This window comes from Ostrinia furnacalis, unplaced genomic scaffold (genome assembly GCF_004193835.3).
Source record: "Ostrinia furnacalis isolate ACB-3 unplaced genomic scaffold, ASM419383v2 OfSCF7680, whole genome shotgun sequence".
In the NCBI taxonomy this organism is placed as follows: Eukaryota; Metazoa; Arthropoda; class Insecta; order Lepidoptera; family Crambidae; genus Ostrinia; species Ostrinia furnacalis.
Window position 1 is genome coordinate 7,628 of NW_021137919.1, and position 17,645 is coordinate 25,272.

The 17,645-nt window shown below is 38.0% G+C and overlaps 3 protein-coding genes across 5 annotated transcripts in view; 1 reads left to right on the forward strand and 2 right to left on the reverse strand.

Annotated features, from left to right (window-relative positions):
- Positions 1-966: 966 nt before the first annotated feature.
- LOC114365929 (glycine receptor subunit beta-like) lies at positions 967-7,926 on the reverse strand. The gene is made up of 5 exons (XM_028322656.1): positions 7,847-7,926; positions 5,891-6,038; positions 2,779-2,861; positions 1,719-1,836; positions 967-1,104 (listed from the first exon to the last, which is right to left on the reverse strand). The coding sequence occupies exons 1-5, from the start codon at positions 7,924-7,926 to the stop codon at positions 967-969; spliced, it is 567 nt and encodes a 188-aa protein (XP_028178457.1).
- Positions 7,927-10,698: 2,772 nt separating this feature from the next.
- _Bre2 (glycosyltransferase) lies at positions 10,699-12,519 on the forward strand. The gene is made up of 2 exons (XM_028322606.1): positions 10,699-11,583; positions 11,709-12,519. Exons 1-2 carry the CDS (start codon positions 10,848-10,850, stop codon positions 11,981-11,983), a joined length of 1,011 nt encoding a protein of 336 aa, XP_028178407.1. The 5' UTR covers positions 10,699-10,847; the 3' UTR covers positions 11,984-12,519.
- Positions 12,520-12,566: 47 nt separating this feature from the next.
- LOC114365899 (facilitated trehalose transporter Tret1) overlaps positions 12,567-17,645 on the reverse strand; it is a 29,518-nt gene continuing 24,439 nt past the window's right edge. For all 3 annotated transcript variants that reach the window (XM_028322603.1, XM_028322604.1, XM_028322605.1), the window contains exons 3-4: positions 14,930-15,062; positions 12,567-14,082 (exon numbers count right to left, since the gene is read on the reverse strand). In XM_028322603.1, coding sequence (XP_028178404.1) covers positions 12,746-14,082; positions 14,930-15,062 — 1,470 coding nt within the window. In that variant the 3' untranslated portion in view covers positions 12,567-12,745. The remainder of the gene's footprint in view (positions 14,083-14,929; positions 15,063-17,645) is intronic.

A 17,645-nucleotide genomic window follows, 5' to 3' on the forward strand; every position in this document is an offset into this window, starting at 1 on the left:
ACATGTCATTAAGTGTGATCTTCGACTATGCAACTTAAAGTACACGAAGTATCAAAACGATCGCGTTGACCGATTTCAAAATATTCGACAATTTGCACGAGTGGATTACGGGTGTAATCCACGCGACCACTGTAGGGTTAAATAAATCTTATACTAGTAATTATAATACTACATTTTTAAAGCATTTTTATTATAGTTTAAAACAATCCTTATTTATACTGACGCCCCTAGGAAGTGTGCGTTAATCGGAACGGTTTTGTCATTTTTAATTTTCCAAGTACCCACAATGTTCATGTTATCAGAAATTATTGTGTCGGTAATGTTACTATTTAGCACTTATTATCTGTAATAATGTCGGAAATTGCAGGATCTAGTTCACGACAAATTGAAAAAGTTTACATAAATAGGAAAGGTGGAATGTTAAAAAACTGAGAATTAAATTTGATACGAATTAAAAAAAATTTTTTTTTAATAATCACGAAAACAAAACAAATAGTGGGGGACAATGGAACTTTTTTGGTTTCGATGTCCACCACAGAGGGACAGAGCAACTCATTTCTTCTCAGTGTCCACCAGTAGGGCCCAACGGGAAGATTTCAGTAGCGCTGTCCCCCACTGGTGGATATTGCCACTTTTTTCTCAATGTCCACCAGTGGTGGACAAATAGGGACATCGGGAATAAACGGTCAACGTGCCTTTTACGATCGCGTGATTGTTTCGCTGCTAAACATCAAGTATGCAGTGCGTTTAAAGCTCTATGCCTCCCCAATCCGTCTGGCCAGTGTGGTGAAGTAAATCTGATAAATTAGAGAGGGTCGTGTTCCTGTAGTGGAGAGTGATGCCCGTTTCCACCATCAATCCCTAATTTTTAAGTGACCGCAATGGTAACACATAACAGGAATTTTGTTTTCAAAGAGGTCACTGAAAAATTAGGAACTGATGGTGAAAACGGGCATTAATGACCTACTAACTAATGATGATGAAGGTGTACTCACAGCTTTCCATCTGCAGCTTGCACTCCTGCGTGTCGTGCGGGTAGATGAGGAAGTTCATGGCGCACGACAGCTTCAGCGTCAGTTTCACCATGTACAGGATTGTCTTGTCCTGCTCAAGAACACACCCTATGTAATTTGGGGGGTTCATGGAAGAGACATGGGAAAGTGACTTTGAGGAAATTGATAAATAATTAGACTGTTACTGAAGAATTCATTTGGAAGTTGTTGGTAAGCTAATGCATGCATATAAATCATACATAAATCTTTTCAATGGTATTTTTTTTCCTTTTCTGAAGTCGCTCACATTAATAGTGATTTAATCATCTTGTAAACAATTTTCCTAAAGTCAAATGACACCCAGTGCTGGACAAAGGCCTCCCTCTAAGGATTTCTACGAACCGGTCTTGCGCTGCGTAGGTATTTTATAATAATGAAGACCTAATATTAATCTAGACATCAATTCAAGCAAAGGAACTGGCTTAGTTATACAGGTTATAATAAGGGCACTTGACTTATTCTTACTTTTTTATGCAAGACAAGGCAGATATTTGATCTGGTGTTAAGTGAGATGCAGTCTACGATGGTACATAAATCTGCCCTGTAAGTGCCTATTCACTCTCGCCTTGAAAATGCCCGGACTAAATCATTTCTTCATCTTAGATAAACAAAAGAAAGACAGCCAATGTATAACATCTAAAACTGTATACTATGGTAGGTAGATACCTTGTACAGCCACACGTAATGGTTGGGGATGGTCATGGTCTGGAAGGTAACAGACTTGGCATTCTTGAAGAAGGAGTCCGGCCGCCACATGTGCTTCAGCCAGTCCAGGTCGATCAGCCTGCGAGGATTACAAACATTCAGCCTTTCTAGACAAAGTTAGCATTTTTAATTCCGAAATCGCTTCAAAATATTATGATTCGAAGTGATTTCGAAATTAAACTGCCACGAATGTTTAAGTTACATATCTAGGCGATCAGTTGGTATCGGGATGTACAGTTACAGTCGACCGCACATTAGAAGCAGACCTTAAATTGCAACAAGCACAACAGCGTTAATCTTGATGTGCTCTCGTCTGTAGAAGAGCATAAGAAGCAGCTAGGTACTTACTTAGGTACTTAAAGTATTGGATAGATAGAAGGATAGATAGACTGTGGGAGAGTTATTAACCAAACATGATTACAGGCTGTAAATGACAGGTTTGCAAGAACTTCAGCCGAACTGAAATGCCAAATTGTCCCGAACTCGATTATTCGTCATCATCATAATAATTATCAATCTTTATTCTTTCGAGGTCCATTGCTAGACACATTGAGTTGCTCTGTGCCTAAATGTAAATCAGTAACCAGTCGTTAGTTTCCAACTCAATGTTGGATAGGATGACAGATGATGACCAAAAAACGTGACATTCTTTTCCCGAAAACAAGTAAGTTCCTGGTCTTCGAATCTTGATTCATTAAAGAATCGTTAAACCAACGAGACAGACAACAAAGCAAAGGTATTTTCCATTTAAAACTATCAAAACAAAATGTGTTACAGGTTGCCGATTAATCACTGTCATCTATCAAGGATTTGGTCAAATACTTACGTGATTTATAAGTCTGTCGCGAATATTAAGGCCAACTTGATAGGCAATCTAGAAACACTGAGATTTCAAGTAAGCGCAATTTGTTATTCTGAAAACCATTTTTTATCAAGTAGGTACTTATAACTTGTGTAAAAATATACCTACCTAGTTAAGCTACCTACTTTAAATACCAATAGCCTGAAACGGCCTTCTTACCTGTATTCTGACGTCATGTTTTCAGGCAGCCGCAACCGGAAGTCCTTCCATGTCTGCGCGAAGAATATGTCCGCAGCATAGGTCTGGGTACAAGAAGAAATTAATGGTTAACATGATCCAATCCTAGTAGTTACTTACTTTAAATTAATAATTCTTGACCTGCCTCTTGCTTGTCATCAATTTCTTAGATACGTACTTCTCATGAATAATTGATTTCAACGAGGATCAAAATAAATTACCGACCTTCGAATTCGAATATCCAATTATCGGCCATTCTCAGATGAGCTAGTTTTTGCGTGTCCGGGCTGTTAAATCGTTAAAAATGACAAATTAGAGACATGCAAGTATTTTTATATGTTACTTAACAACCATATCCAGTTGTGCATTAAATCATAGGCCTCTATTTTAAGTATTTGTGTCTAAATTAATTTCATGAAACCCTGTTCTCTAATTACCGTTACGCGTCCGCACACCGACTTAATGTTAAAAGTTGGCTGTAATTTTTATGTCGTAAAGATTTGGTTTACTCCATTCAACATTTTAAAGAGTATAAAAGATTGTCTTATGCATGGCAAAATATCTATTCAATAGAACCATTCTGTAAATAATTAGAATTAAAAAACTGCTTGTCCGAGCGAAAATCCTAATTCCCGTGACGTTTTTTGTTTTTGGGCACACAAGCCTAAATAATAATATTTGACACATCATTTACGCGCGCGGCGCGAGCCCTTAGTTAGTTCTATGACCTGTAAGCAAGTAGACGTCTATTGCGTTGGCGTACCGTCGATGAATTGCGTAAGAGTATAATTACCATATCTTTGGTTTTCAATTTTTCTATTTACCATGTCCTTATTTTTAAACTAGATTTTTGAAGGTAGATCCACGTTGTTGATTTAAATAGAATCAGTATTTTGGCCTCCATACGTTATAGTAAGACAGTATTTGCATACCCTGCAGATTTTGGAAATTTTGAAGAAAAACTATCGTTTTCTAATTTCCATGTACTAATTACCATATATTTATAATCACCGTTGTATGAAGTTATTACCTACAAATTGCACTCACTATTGAATAAGTATGATTATAAAATACCTAGACTTTCGCATAACAACTTTACGGACTTTTCTTCCAATCTGACATCAAAATTTTGAAAAGCTTTCGTTATAGTTACCTCGAAATAGATTCGATTTCATGACGAATGTTCAGCTTCAGTTGCTGCATGGTTGTTGGATTTTAGAGTATATTTTAACCCCTAAGGTAACCCCACAAAAAAAAGTTAGCTGGAGTGAAATCGGGGCTTCCTGATGGCCAGGAGATGTCCCCTGCGTGAAACATGTCTCGTACCAGATATTTATTTTTACTATTAATATAATTGATATTAACATGTTAAATCATTAATTAATTCTAATATAATACCATTAAAATCTATCCATGTTAACTTTGCCCTAAGAAGATGAGATTGTCCAACAGTAACACTTACCTAGCGTGATCACATTAAGAACAAAAGGGAACAAATGAACAGACAATGGGCCTTTTTAAAACGAGAGTGTTTAGGCACTTTGTACCATCCTAGACTGCATCCTACCTGCTTTGTTATGCAAAAAACTTCGTGATATGCAATGGATACTGGGCAGAAGAAGCTTGGAGAACAAACAAAATACAAATGCATCCTAAAACCCATGTAGACATTTATGGCATCGACCGGTTTACAAAGTCCACTGAAGTGATACCAAACGTCAAAGAGCATGTAGAAAAATCCTGTAAAGCTTACAAACAAAGACTAGATCGTCATGAAATCTATTTGCTGCATCCCTTCTAAATTCTGAGAATTCTGCATTCAGGCTCAGGAGAAAGCGATTAGCATCAATCTGAAAACTTATTGTAAAAGAATCGAGGTGACAAATCATGGGATATGCAGAGCTGGAACTGTCATTATTACAAATTCAATTTAGTCTGATAATGGGTGATGGCTGCTCACAGATAGATTAAAAAGAGGAAAAAACACTAATATCATTAATACATTTTTCGATTTATGCATATCCAAAAAGTCAAATTTCCTGATCCATTATTTGTATCCATCGTTTGTACCACATTTAAAGTAAATTGCAAAATTCAGATTCTGATTCAGCTAAATGCTCTCATTTTAAATGTGACACATAGCCCCTTCTTGCTGAAACTAAGTGTTCCTGTTATAGCCTCGATTCTTGCAGTATACTGAAAATATAATGATACAATAAATAATAGAAATTAGTGTTCTTCTTTTTGCAAAGGGCTATTAAGAGTAGGTACCTACAGCTTTTTATATGACGCTATTATTTGTGTACATATTTATCAATGCATGATGTTGTTATTTTTGCTATTTTACATATATTTTCTAATTACCGTTAGATTAAGTATTAGCCTTATCTAATTACCGTGACCATAAAATTTTTGGATCTCATTTACGCGAAAACCGTTTTGAATAATTTGACGCCTTTACGATTGTTAAATTCGTACTTTTCATATGTTTTATATTTAAATGCGTTTAAGTCAATTAAGCCAAATTTCAAAAATAATATGGTAATTAGGCTGAGAACGCCTAATCGTGAGAATGGCCGTTATACACACACATTGGGCTATGTATTTAGACACACATGAACGCGATGAATTAATTTCATTATTTAAAAACGAATTTAAAACTAAGCTCTTGCAAAATTTGTTCGTTTGCCTCCTAGTGTCACAGAAAAAAAAAATATGGTCCTGAAAATATTTCAGTGTTTCTTCCTCAAAATCCACAATTTAGAAAAAATCCTGCACAGTAGGTACTTATCTGCAATCACTGCCAAGCCTTTTCTATAACATTAATATTACCATACAGTTCTCATCAATAGAGTCCAGGCCCATGACGGTGACGTGAACGTTTACTATGGTGGGCTACTAAACTATTAAAGTTAAAAAATCTAAACCTACACGGCAGCTGGCATTCACTGAACCAGGAGGACTACTCCGAAACGCTGTTTACGTAGTTTCGGATCTATCTGTCACCGTCGCTCATGCTAGCATCTCTGGCAACATTCAAAATTTCAGATAACGTTTTTCGGAATAGGTAATTCCGTTATTTCTACAACATTACCATGGAGTTCTCATCGATAGAGTCCAAGCCCATGACGGTGACGTGGAAGTTGACGATGGTGGGCTGGTCGTTGATCTTGGGCGGGCGCATCTTGTCGTAGTGCCGCGGGTCGTCCGGCAGCAGGTCTTGGAAGGTCAGCAGGGTGGATCTGGTGGCAAAGGGGAGTGTTTGAGGGACTGGCCAGTCGGTGTACAGGCTGACTAAACATACAGCTAAAATCGACAGCTTCAAGCTGCGACTGTCGAGCGGTATAGTTTATACCGCTCGAGCAGATGTCAGTATTGTCACTGCTTCGGGCAGTTGGCAGCATGGTGAAATTTCAATTAACCATGACTGCAAGAGCGCTCCGCCGTGTACTTACTATGATGATCACTAGCTCTGCTCGAGCTGTTCGTGTTTAGCGGACCTCAGTTAAAACCCAGTTTTACATTTATTAATTGGAATCTTACTTGAATTGTGGGGAACTAGTGGGGTAACATAAATATCAAAGCTTGCTTCTGAAATATATTGTGTTAACACGGACTACTACGGAACCCTACACTATGCGTGGCACGACACGCACTTGGCCAATTTTGTCTTCTGATCTGAATCTGATTTATTTCAGTTTCCTGAGTTCAAAATTTTCAGCCAGAACTCAATGGAGCCATACCTAGATATCGGGCATAATTTAAGCGGGGTCTTTTAAGATTACTATTCCATCTTCGATTTCCAGAACTTACAAATCTCTAAAAACATGAGGTTTAAAGCAAAGACTAAGGCATTTTATTTATCTAGAGTCAGGGTCATTGAGTAAATAAATAAAGCGCGTATTTGTGTACAATCTATATAGGTAAATAAAAATGAATTGATGTTCGTTAGTCTGATTAAAACTCGAGAACGGCTGGGCCGATTGAGCTGATTTTAGTTTTAAAATGTTTGTTGTAGTCCAGGGTAGGTCTAAACGGTGAGCAAATACGCGCGCGATATTGTTTTTCTGTGACAGACAAAATTCCACGCGGGCGAAGCCGCGGGCGGAAACGCGGAAAGCTAGTTGAATATAATAATAAATAATAAGTATTGTAAGTGTATTGTCGATGATACTGAATAAACATTTTTTCTTTCTTTCTTTCTTTTCAATTGTATACACGTTTGGGTCTCGACCTACAAATACTCGATCCCTCAAAGCGCACATTAGAAGCCAAGGGCCATTCAGACGAGGGCCCTTGCACAGTATGTCAACATTTGAGCTGGAACAAAAGCGCCTCGGTCGTCGTATGTCTCTATGTAGATTTGTGGGTTATTAATTTTTCATGATCAGTTCACCATTACGACCATAACAATAATTGAATTGTTTTCAAAATAACAATAAGCTGTTGTTTCGTTTTGGAAATGTCTTATTTTTGGAATAAAAATGCCTACACAATGTTTTAAAGTGAGCTTCTTACTTTAGAAACTGATAGGATTATTTACTACTGCTGCATCAAATAACATGTTACAAAGTAATTATATTAAACAATCTCATTGCATTTTTTATTTTCGAACATTTTAGTTTATTATTTATTTACCTACGTAGTAGAGTTAATTTTTTTAGCGTGTAGTTGCATCTCAAACTAAATTTTTAATAACCAACTTCACAAATCACAAAATTTCCCAAGATGGGAATCGAACCCCAGAGAGTCAGAGTAGTCGCCCGACAAGAGAAGGGTCGTTACCGCGTTAAGAAATTCAACAAAATTCAAGCTATTTTAATTACAGAATAACTAGTTAGGTAGGTACATACTAGTAGGTAGGCTCTAAGGCATTAGGCTGTACTGTTTTAAGGCATTTTAAATCTCCTAGTAGAAAATACTAGCAAAGTTACACGCAGAAGAAAAAGCTACAGGATTAAACTTTTTAGCAGATGCTAAGAATGAGTTAACATTATAATGGTTGTAAAAGAGGTAGTTGATTTACTACATTAAAGTTTAAAATACTTACTGGGCATAACACAGGTCCGTCGCACCCAGCCACAGCCGCAGGAGCACCGTCGTCAGCCACAATAATTTTTGAGCCGCCATTTTGATTTTGATTATTTTACATAATTTTAATAGGAATCACACATCATTAACTTTTATGTGAATGATGTGTATAAATCATCCCTTAAGTAAGTGTGTGAATAATCCCTTAATTTACTTATTTAAAATTTACGAAAAAAATATAGCAAGCATCCATTGCCATTTTCATAGCTTTGAATGAAAATTAAAATAATGTGCATTACATAATTTTGTCGAAACTTTACTTATTCTAAATAGAGACTTTTGTTTTGTTTTTAAAATGTTTAATAAAAAGTATACAATAAATTCGCGCCCAACAAAAGCGCGCCAACTTTGACAGCGGCCGGCCAAACGCGGGAAACGTAATGACGGACAGCCAAAGTTCAAACTTGACCGATGCGTTCCGTTCCCCTGACATGCGCAATAAAAATTATGACAAGATGAAACGGCCATACTGCAGACATCAAGCATTCAGCATTTTTAGGGTTCCGTAGTAAAAAAATGTTTAAAATACTGTTGGAAAACTTATGGTCACTTTTAATTAGGCCCAAAGATAAATTATCACTAATAACTTTTTTTATGTTATGAATCATTTCCTCAAGATAAATTACGCGTCCGTCAATTTTGGAGTCTTTCGGAGTGAACCAAATCTTCCATTTTCCACTTGGGGTCCGGTCGTGCTCCTATAATGCAGACTGAATAACGGATGAATAGTTTTCGGTCTGTAGAGGACATTGCAGGTTTAAAATTATATTTTCCGAGGACAAAAGATGTAGATAGATGGTAGGTATTTGTACGCTTCGCCGATGGTCGTTCCCAGTTCCCACAGTTAATGGACGATCCAATCAAACTTGGCTGTGTGGCCATGTTTCATGAAATCTGACGAATGGATAAAAACACTTTAGAGATGACTTTAACAACCAACCAAAACTGCCCGCAGTAGTCACATTTAAAATTCATGTAGGTTTGTACGCTATCTATTTTATGACCTAACGTGCAAATGAGATTTAAACCTGTGCTAAGTATAGACGTCCTAATTTCCAGCAATGAGGTTAATAAGTAGTGCGGAGTCGCAGCATCGGCTTCGGCCGTGTTTGAGGTCGGCCCTTGAGCACGGCCGCTCAGCATCTATACAGAGCTGTTTACACCAGTCCATACTTTGTAAGACTATGTCCGTCGGTACTTCTGAATTTATACGTTTTGTGTGTACTCACTTCTTTTTTCCTGACAACGGCACTAGACCACCACAAAAAACTGTGCATCCATTATCAGTTTTCCCGTATCCCTAGCAAGGTCTTCCATTGTACTGGCAGAGGAGCTTGAAGTAGGGGCCTTCTAAAAGGATCATAAAAGATCATGGTTGTTCATCCGACGATAAGGTTTCGGCGGGAGGAACGTAACTAGTCAGTGGAGTGGGGAGTTTGTTGATCGAGGAGGTGGAGGACTAAAGGGGAACCCTAATGTCCGCAAGTAGAACCGTTTTGTACAGGTTTTTGGTCTCAGGACGCTTCGCTTTGGCATAGGCTACGGTCATAAAGTGGTTTCAGGGTTTAAACTCCTCGATCGTGCACATAACTCTGGGTGCTAGCGCTATACAAGCTAAGAATTATTTTTAACAGTGAGGATTTTAGGTGGCTCATTATGATGCCGCAGGTATTATTGCAAAAGAAGGCGTTGGGACTTGGGAGGCCATTACTTCGCCATACATAGATCGTTTTATAGATTTATAAAGATAAAAAAGGTTTTATCATCTTTATATCTATGCTGCTGTGGCTACAAAGCGGGCGTGCTCAAGTGGCCGCAAGCCGCGTGGCCGATCGCCAATAATAGGGCTCGAAGCGCCGCGTCGGCGAATCAACATCGGGCTGCTCGACACGCTAAAGTTCAAAAGTTCAGCACTATCTTTAGGTAACTTGGCTCCTGCATCGTGCATTATAATGGGTATATTTTTGATGTACAAACATGTCCATAAGCACCATGCAAAGATGCAATATTGAGCCCTCTCAACGAGAAAGTTAGACAGCACAGCACAGTGCCTGGAGAGATTGCGAAGAGGCAAGTTCTAGAGTTGCAATAGGTAGTAGGTAGGGCTGGTTCTAAGGCTAGCTACCACCATCTTACCTAAGTCTGTCGCCATAACAACAATGTTAACAGCATTGTTGTGTTCCGGCAGTTAGAGAGAGGTAAGATAGCCAGTTCCTCCGTGGTTGAGGATTCCGGGTGAAGCTCGCTTCCACCTTCGGCCTGATCATCATTTACCATAAGGTGAGATACAAGCTCTTGCTTCCTCGTTGTGGATAAAAAAAAAGTTCGAGGAGTACTAGCGTACAATATTACTCCACGAAGAAGATCTTCTATGATCTGAGGCTTAATCATCTTTGGGCGCACCAGCGCCGCCAAGACAGTTAGGAGTCGTATTCGCCATAGCCGTATTCGGCCGGGTTAATCATCGTCAACATTTAGAAACGATACACTGCCCTTTAAATTTTGCCACGGGCTTTTGCTGATTTGTTGGTATAGTTTGCTGGCCAGTGGCCATCTACGTCAAGGGAAAACCCCTCCCTTTACTTATTTTACTACCTGCGTTCTGAAACAATTTATTCTGAAACGAGAAACTTACCATTACTAAGTAAAACTAAGGGTAAAACAAACAAATAAACTCGAGTTGGAATCTTCATAAGAGAATATTTTTTTACGAAAACTATTATTTCGAACATTATTATAACGAATAAAAAAAATTTTTTTTAAGATTTTCGAACGAAAACGTCTTGTCAATAATGTCAGTCAGAGAAATGTCAAAAAACCAAAACATTGGCTTGGTTGGTGGAGTTTGTTATCGTGTTTTTATCTGAATTTCCTGTTGTATAATCCCAAATAGATGGCTACAATGTTCAGTGTACTTCACGTCGTAGTGTGAAACACATAACTGTCTGTGGTATTGAAATATGACCGAGTTTCAACGAGAAAAATTCGACATGTTGACTCTTCACAAGGTATTGATTTGCATTTTCGGGTGTATGTTTCTTTACGATTACTATCACACCACAACGCCGGTTGTTGTACGTATTCGTGATCCTAAATTTTCTATTCTTGGGCCTGATAGTGTTAACGAAATCGTCGTAAACGACACTTACGATCAGTTGATAGATATCAGAAACTTTTCGTTTAAAATCAATCCTCAGACATGTAGAGACTATCCAGCAGGGTTACTGTTGGTAGTGCTGGTAGCTTCGAGGCCTACGAACTTTAAGAACAGGATGGTTATACGCAGCACGTGGGGAAGATCAGTGGATTCCACTAAAGTTGTGTTTTTGATGGGAGAGACAAACAAACCGAAGATAGAGCAGCAAATTAGGAACGAGAGTCAAATGTACGGAGATATTGTGCAGGGGAACTTTGCCGACGCATATCGGAATATGACATACAAGCACGTTATGGCCTTGAAGTGGGTGGTGCATCACTGCCCGACTGCTAAGTATATTTTGAAGACTGACGATGATATGGTGGTCAATTCGCATGAGCTGAGGAGGTTTCTGGCTAAGGAGCTGTCTCCGTGGGGCACGAAGGGATTGATAACATGCCAAGTGCTAGAACATGCTCAGGCACAGCGTTCAAACAAGTCCAAATGGAGGGTGTCACTAACTGAGTTTTCTGCTCAGTATTATCCAACATATTGTGCAGGTAAATGAGTATTGAAATTACATAAACATTTTTGCCTTAAACAACTACTTTATTTGCCTTGTAGTCTACTACTTTATTTGCATTACAAGTATAATTATTAACTGTATGATTGTCATTTATTCCAGGTTGGGCGATCCTGTATTCTCAAGATGTAGTGCCACGCTTGCTGGCCACTGCCCAAAGCTTACCGTACTTCTGGATCGATGACGTTCACATCACCGGAATCTGCGCTCAGATGATTGGAGTGGCCCGGACGCCTCTTTCTTCACTCATTCTCAATAAACATCGTACTAATCTGTTGACCATGTTTGGCCCTGACTCTGTTGGTCAGTTTCTGTTTGGGCCACCAGATCTGAACCTCGATAAGATAAATACCATTTGGAAAGCCATACCAGAGTAAATTATAATACTTTTTACCTATAATTTAGGTTTTACAAAATCATATTGATTTATTACTACTAACATAACTACAGAATTCCAGAATCTCATTAACTAGTATAAGTTCAAAGTTATGAATGTTAATTTAAAGCTTTTTGTGTTATAGTTTTAGATAAAAATAATAAGTAATATGTATCGTGTTATAGTGACATTTTATATGCATTTTATTCTGCCATAACTGTGAAACCATGAGGGTTATTATAAAATCTAGAATTATTGAATGCTACCAAAGTAATTTTATTGCTAAGTAAGAGATAAGTAGGAGCTTCTAATGAGGAAAAATGATAAAATAAAACCAAAAATATTTTTATAATTGTATTTTAATTGTCTTTTGGTACTTATTTATGTATGTAATTATGTATGTAATGCCTTCATTGGAACTGTGTTACTCAAAATAGAATAAAATCAAAGGAAAGTTTATTCTCATTTATGTTTGATAATTCAAATCATACAATTTTATATCTTTAGGTCGTCATTAAGTGCCTGATAATACTTATATGTATGCCTTATTATATTCTAAGATTTACTTAAAGTATGTTTTATAGGTAAAAGTCATTGAAGACTAGTCTTACAAAGTATTAGTGTTATTGTCTATTACTTGAAAATAATATGTGTCTAATTACCCACCTATATTATGTATAATTATTATTGTACCTATCTATCACAGAATAATGTTAAATGTTATACTAAATATAAAATTGTTATGAGTATCTACACTTTATTATCATTTCATAACTACAATATCCTCTTTATTAATTAACGTCATTTGTACTTCTTGATCAACTTTCTTTTTGCCTTTGAAACTGTCTTCTATTTCTTGTAACGTTCTATCTTTAGTTTCTGGTAATAACGCGTAAATTACTAATAGGAATACAATTAAGGTAGCTGAGTACACTAGAAAGGCTCCTTCTACACCCACAGAAGAAAACAAATGAGGAGCAGTCTTCATAGATATCATGAACGATGGCGTTAAAAACAACGTGGACAACGTTGATCCTAAACTTCTGTACGCTAAAGGAAACACTTCGCCACATATCACCCAGTTCAACGGGACTAAACCTAAACAAAAAACTACAACATACACTATCATTAATATTAATGGAACTGTGTCTAAAACCCATGGCGATAAGATAAGACCCGCCTTTCTCATGTAAATAAAAACAGAAATAGACGATAGTGACAGCACAGTCAGAGCACCGCTTGTGAACAGAATGGTCCTTCGTTTGAAGAATTTGAGCAGAAATATGGCAGCCAATGCGCAAACTGTCCTCAGAAGGTCCATCAGTTGGAACTGCCAAGCCACGTCTTCGACGTTCTTCTTGTCGAGAACAGCACAGAGTATTATGTTCCCGTAGGCAGCAAACATGTGTGCTCCACCGAACTCGAAGACCACCAGCATACTAATAGCAATAAAAGCCGGCTTATAAAACTCCTTCCTTTTGAATATCCTCAAGGCATCTTTGATGCCATCAACGACTGCTTTGAACATGCCGTTGCATGTGAACTTCTTTGCGTCCTTCCTCTGGATTTCTGCTTTCATTTCTTCCTTTTGGGCCGTGATCATGGCTTCCAATTCCGCGTTTTGTACCTCGCCTTCGCCTCTTACCCATCTGAAGGCCTTCTTAGCTTCTTCAAATTTTCCCTTGGACACTAACCAACTGGCAGATTCCGGTGATAGGCTTATAATTACCATGGATATTAGTGGGAACAAAGCGCAGACTCCAGCGGTCGCTCGCCATGTTAAATGTGCTCCCCAAACATGTGACAAAAATATTCCTAATCCTAAAGAAATGGCGAAGGTCCCAAGAAATGCTCCTCGGTATTTGGGATCGGTGTATTCAGCGACTAATATGGCGGCTAGAGGAGTTCTGAGTCCGAGGGCCATGCCGTGTAATAGCCTGGCTATAATGAAGAGCGGGACAGAGTTTCCCAGGAAAAAGAAGATCCATCCCAAGAGAGCTGGGACGGTGGAGATGAGGTGTGCTCTTTGGCGGCCGAAGCGGGTCATCAGGACTGGAGAGATGAAGTTGCCGACGATCCCCATGGCGCCGAGGACGGATGCTGGAAACAACAGAGGGTAAGTTTCCACAGTGTATTTAAATTCTTATTAAACTACGTCATTTGATTATAATTATGTGAATCCTATCAAAATCATGTACGGAACGGAAACTATGTATAGTCTGATGTCGACTGTAGTACAGCGATGATCTAACAAGATAAATCTAGGCATTATTTAATTTCACACTACGGAAGTAATATTTCTAAGCTAACTTATGCGACACGTCGTTTTCATATAAATAGTATCAGGCGTTACTTAGCGGAAATCCACAATTAGATATTAATAATAATAACTTTTAAAAAAAATAAAACCGACTTCAAATGCGTGAACACAAAAAAAATCTAAAAAATTAAAAATATTGCGTATAAAAAGTTCATCCCCAATTTTCCACCCTTGGGGGTGAAATATTTTCTTCAAATTCGCATGAAACCACCCTTATGATAATACCTATTCAACAAAAAAATAATCGTTCAAATTGATTTATCAATCGGCGGAGATATTGCGTATAAAAAAGTTCATCCCCAATTTTCCACCCTTGGGGGTTGTTTTTTCTATTATTAAATTTAAATGGGACCACCCTTGAGGTATTATCTATACGCCGAAAAAAGATTTGTTCAAATCGGTTCATAATTGGCGGAGTTATCGCGTAACAAACATAGAAAAACATACGGGTCGAATTGAGAACCTCCTCCTTTTTTGAAGTCGGTTGAAAATATAAAATTACTTAGCTTAAGATTTACACTAAGCGGAAATCTCGAGTAATTTTATCCTTATATCTAGCGTCGTTTTCAGGTCAAGTAAGTCTCATGAGTCTTATGAATTACCGTAAAAACTGTGTGTGTTCTTTACCTATCCAAGATGTATCATGGTCAGTTAGCACCACCTCCTTGCTCACAGCGAGCTGCGCGAACAGCACAGCTGGGAAGCCGTGTGCGCAGCCGTGCCCCGCTATGTTCAGCGCTGCCCCGCTCACCACGAACAGCTGGAAATATTAAAGTATTCATGAGAAACCTGTTCAGGAAAGTTCTTGAGTGGCGACCACGAGCCGGAAGACGTAGCGTGGGCAGGCCTCCCTCTAGGTGGACCGACGATCTGGTGAAGGTCGCGGGAGGTGCCTGGATGCGAGCGGCGCATTTCTTTGTGGAAATCCTTGGGGGAGGCCTTTGTTCAGCAGTGGACGTCTTTCGGCTGAAATGAACGAACGAACGAGAAATATGTGATAATCTTGACCTTCATTCGTTGGGTTTTTATGGCGGTCAAGCTATAGATCCTGGCTACACAGGAGTTGCTACGGTGGGAACGAGAGGTGGGAATAGTCCCGTTAAACCTGTGATATTTAGGTAGTGTGTCGGTCGAAGTATTATTTGCTTGCAGTAGTTGTATTTTCATGAGAGTCAGTGGCCATTGGCGTATCTATGGTTCTTTTTCGTATCATAGCTCATGAGTTAACTATCAACTATTATCTTCAAATCGGTAGCCCAACATCCTGGGTCTCCCTCTTTTAAGCGCATGTCAGTTGCCAGTTTCATGGCTACAAATCACTGATAATCCCGTCAACCCGTCGTGATAAGCTAAATATGCTTGTGTTACGAGTGGATTCACCACAATGATCGTGTAATGTGGGGACCAAGGAGATGGAATAAAAGATGTTAATTCGTCGACGATCGGTTTAATACTACTATTAAAATGACTTACAGCTAACTTATAAGTATATGCCTTGCATTAGAGGTGTGTCATACACTACACCACCCCCGTAATTTTGAGAAAAAAAAATGTGTTATAATTTTTTTTTTTAAATTAATAGAATAAAAATTTAGAAAACTATTACTATGTTATTGATTCCAATTGTTTGTTTTAAGTATACATTTTTATTTTGAATTTAATACAATTAAATAGAACAAATCGGAGTACCTAATGTACTGTTCATAATTAACTTTTAAAAAAATAAAACCGACTTCAAATGCGTGAACACAAAAAAAAACTAAAAATTAAAAATATTGCGTATAAAAAAGTTCATCCCCAATTTTCCACCCTTGGGGGTGAAATATTTTCTTCAAATTCGCATGAAACCACCCTTTTGATAATACCTATTCAACAAAAAAATAATCGTTCAAATTGATTTATAATCGGCGGAGATATTGCGTATAAAAAAGTTCATCCCCAATTTTCCACCCTTGGGGGTTGTTTTTTCTATTATTAAATTTAAATGGGACCACCCTTGNAAAAAAAAAAAAACATACGGGTCGAATTGAGAACCTCCTCCTTTTTTTTGTTGAAGTCGGTTGAAAATACATATTTCACTTTACATTTTGTTACAAGTTTTTTTTTTTTTCTCAAAGATTTAGGTTAATTTCGCATTTATTTCTTTAACACATTAGGTATTATTTGCACAGTTTGCATACAAAATACATGATGTTACATAAAACTTTTAATTTGGTTTTCTCAAATTTAAATGTAAAAAATGTACTTATTGGCGGTAGGTACAATCGAATTATAAGTATATGCCTTGCATTAGAGGTGTGTCATACACTACAGTCGAGGGACGGCGGGGATCGAACCCGTGTTCCTCGGATCACGAGTCGGCCAGTCCAACACCTTCTCCGCTATCGTCGCTTAATTTTGACACTCTTTTTATTGTACGAGTATGACACCCAAAAGTGTCCAGTTCAAATTGACCATTTTCCATTAGTTCCGCCTTACCGATTCTTAGACCTGCCATCCTGGCTGGCAACAGTGCGCGGTCATGATCTATGCAAATACCAACGATTACATAGCAAAAATTGAATTTATTTATTCGCGATACGAATCTTGCACGTTTATTTTATCACGACCGGTAACTGCGCCAGTCAATTGTTACTATGTTAAAGTTAAATGTCAATAATTAAAAACATTAAACGGACTCTATCAGTTGGTATTTTTTTAAGTCAATGTACGGTTTTTATGTTACGCTACCTAATGTTTTGATTCGGCAAGTGTTTGGTAGGTATAGCTTGTGCTTGTGCTTTTTGATTAATAAGTTTTTCTCGTTCGTTCGTTCGTTTCAGCCGAAAGACGTCCACTGCTGGACAAAGGCCTCCCCCAATGTTTTCCACAAAGACCGGTCCTGCGCCGCCCGCATCCAGGCACCTCCCGCGACCTTCACCAGATCGTCGGTCCACCTAGTGGGAGGCCAGGCCACACTACGTCGTCCGGCTCATGTTTTCTGTAGTTAAATTCAGTGAAATGCGGCTGGGTTTTGAAGTTATTTAACAGTGAAATGAATGTTTGATGTCAATAGTCCATTATTTTAAGATGTCCAAACATAGTAAGTAAACAATTTTAACTCCATGGCTTACGGGGTTGCCCCGTGAGTTGAGCGAGAACTCAAATAATTTAAAATATTTAATTAGGTAAATAGGCTTCATTAGGGTATTTTTATGGAGTTATGGATAAATTCTTTTATACTAGAAGTACTGGGCCCCATTCACACATACACTTATTTATGTATGACTCACTGAGTTGTGGTGGTGACTGTTGTGAAACAGAATAATTATAATCATTAATTTATTTATAACTTTTTCATAAC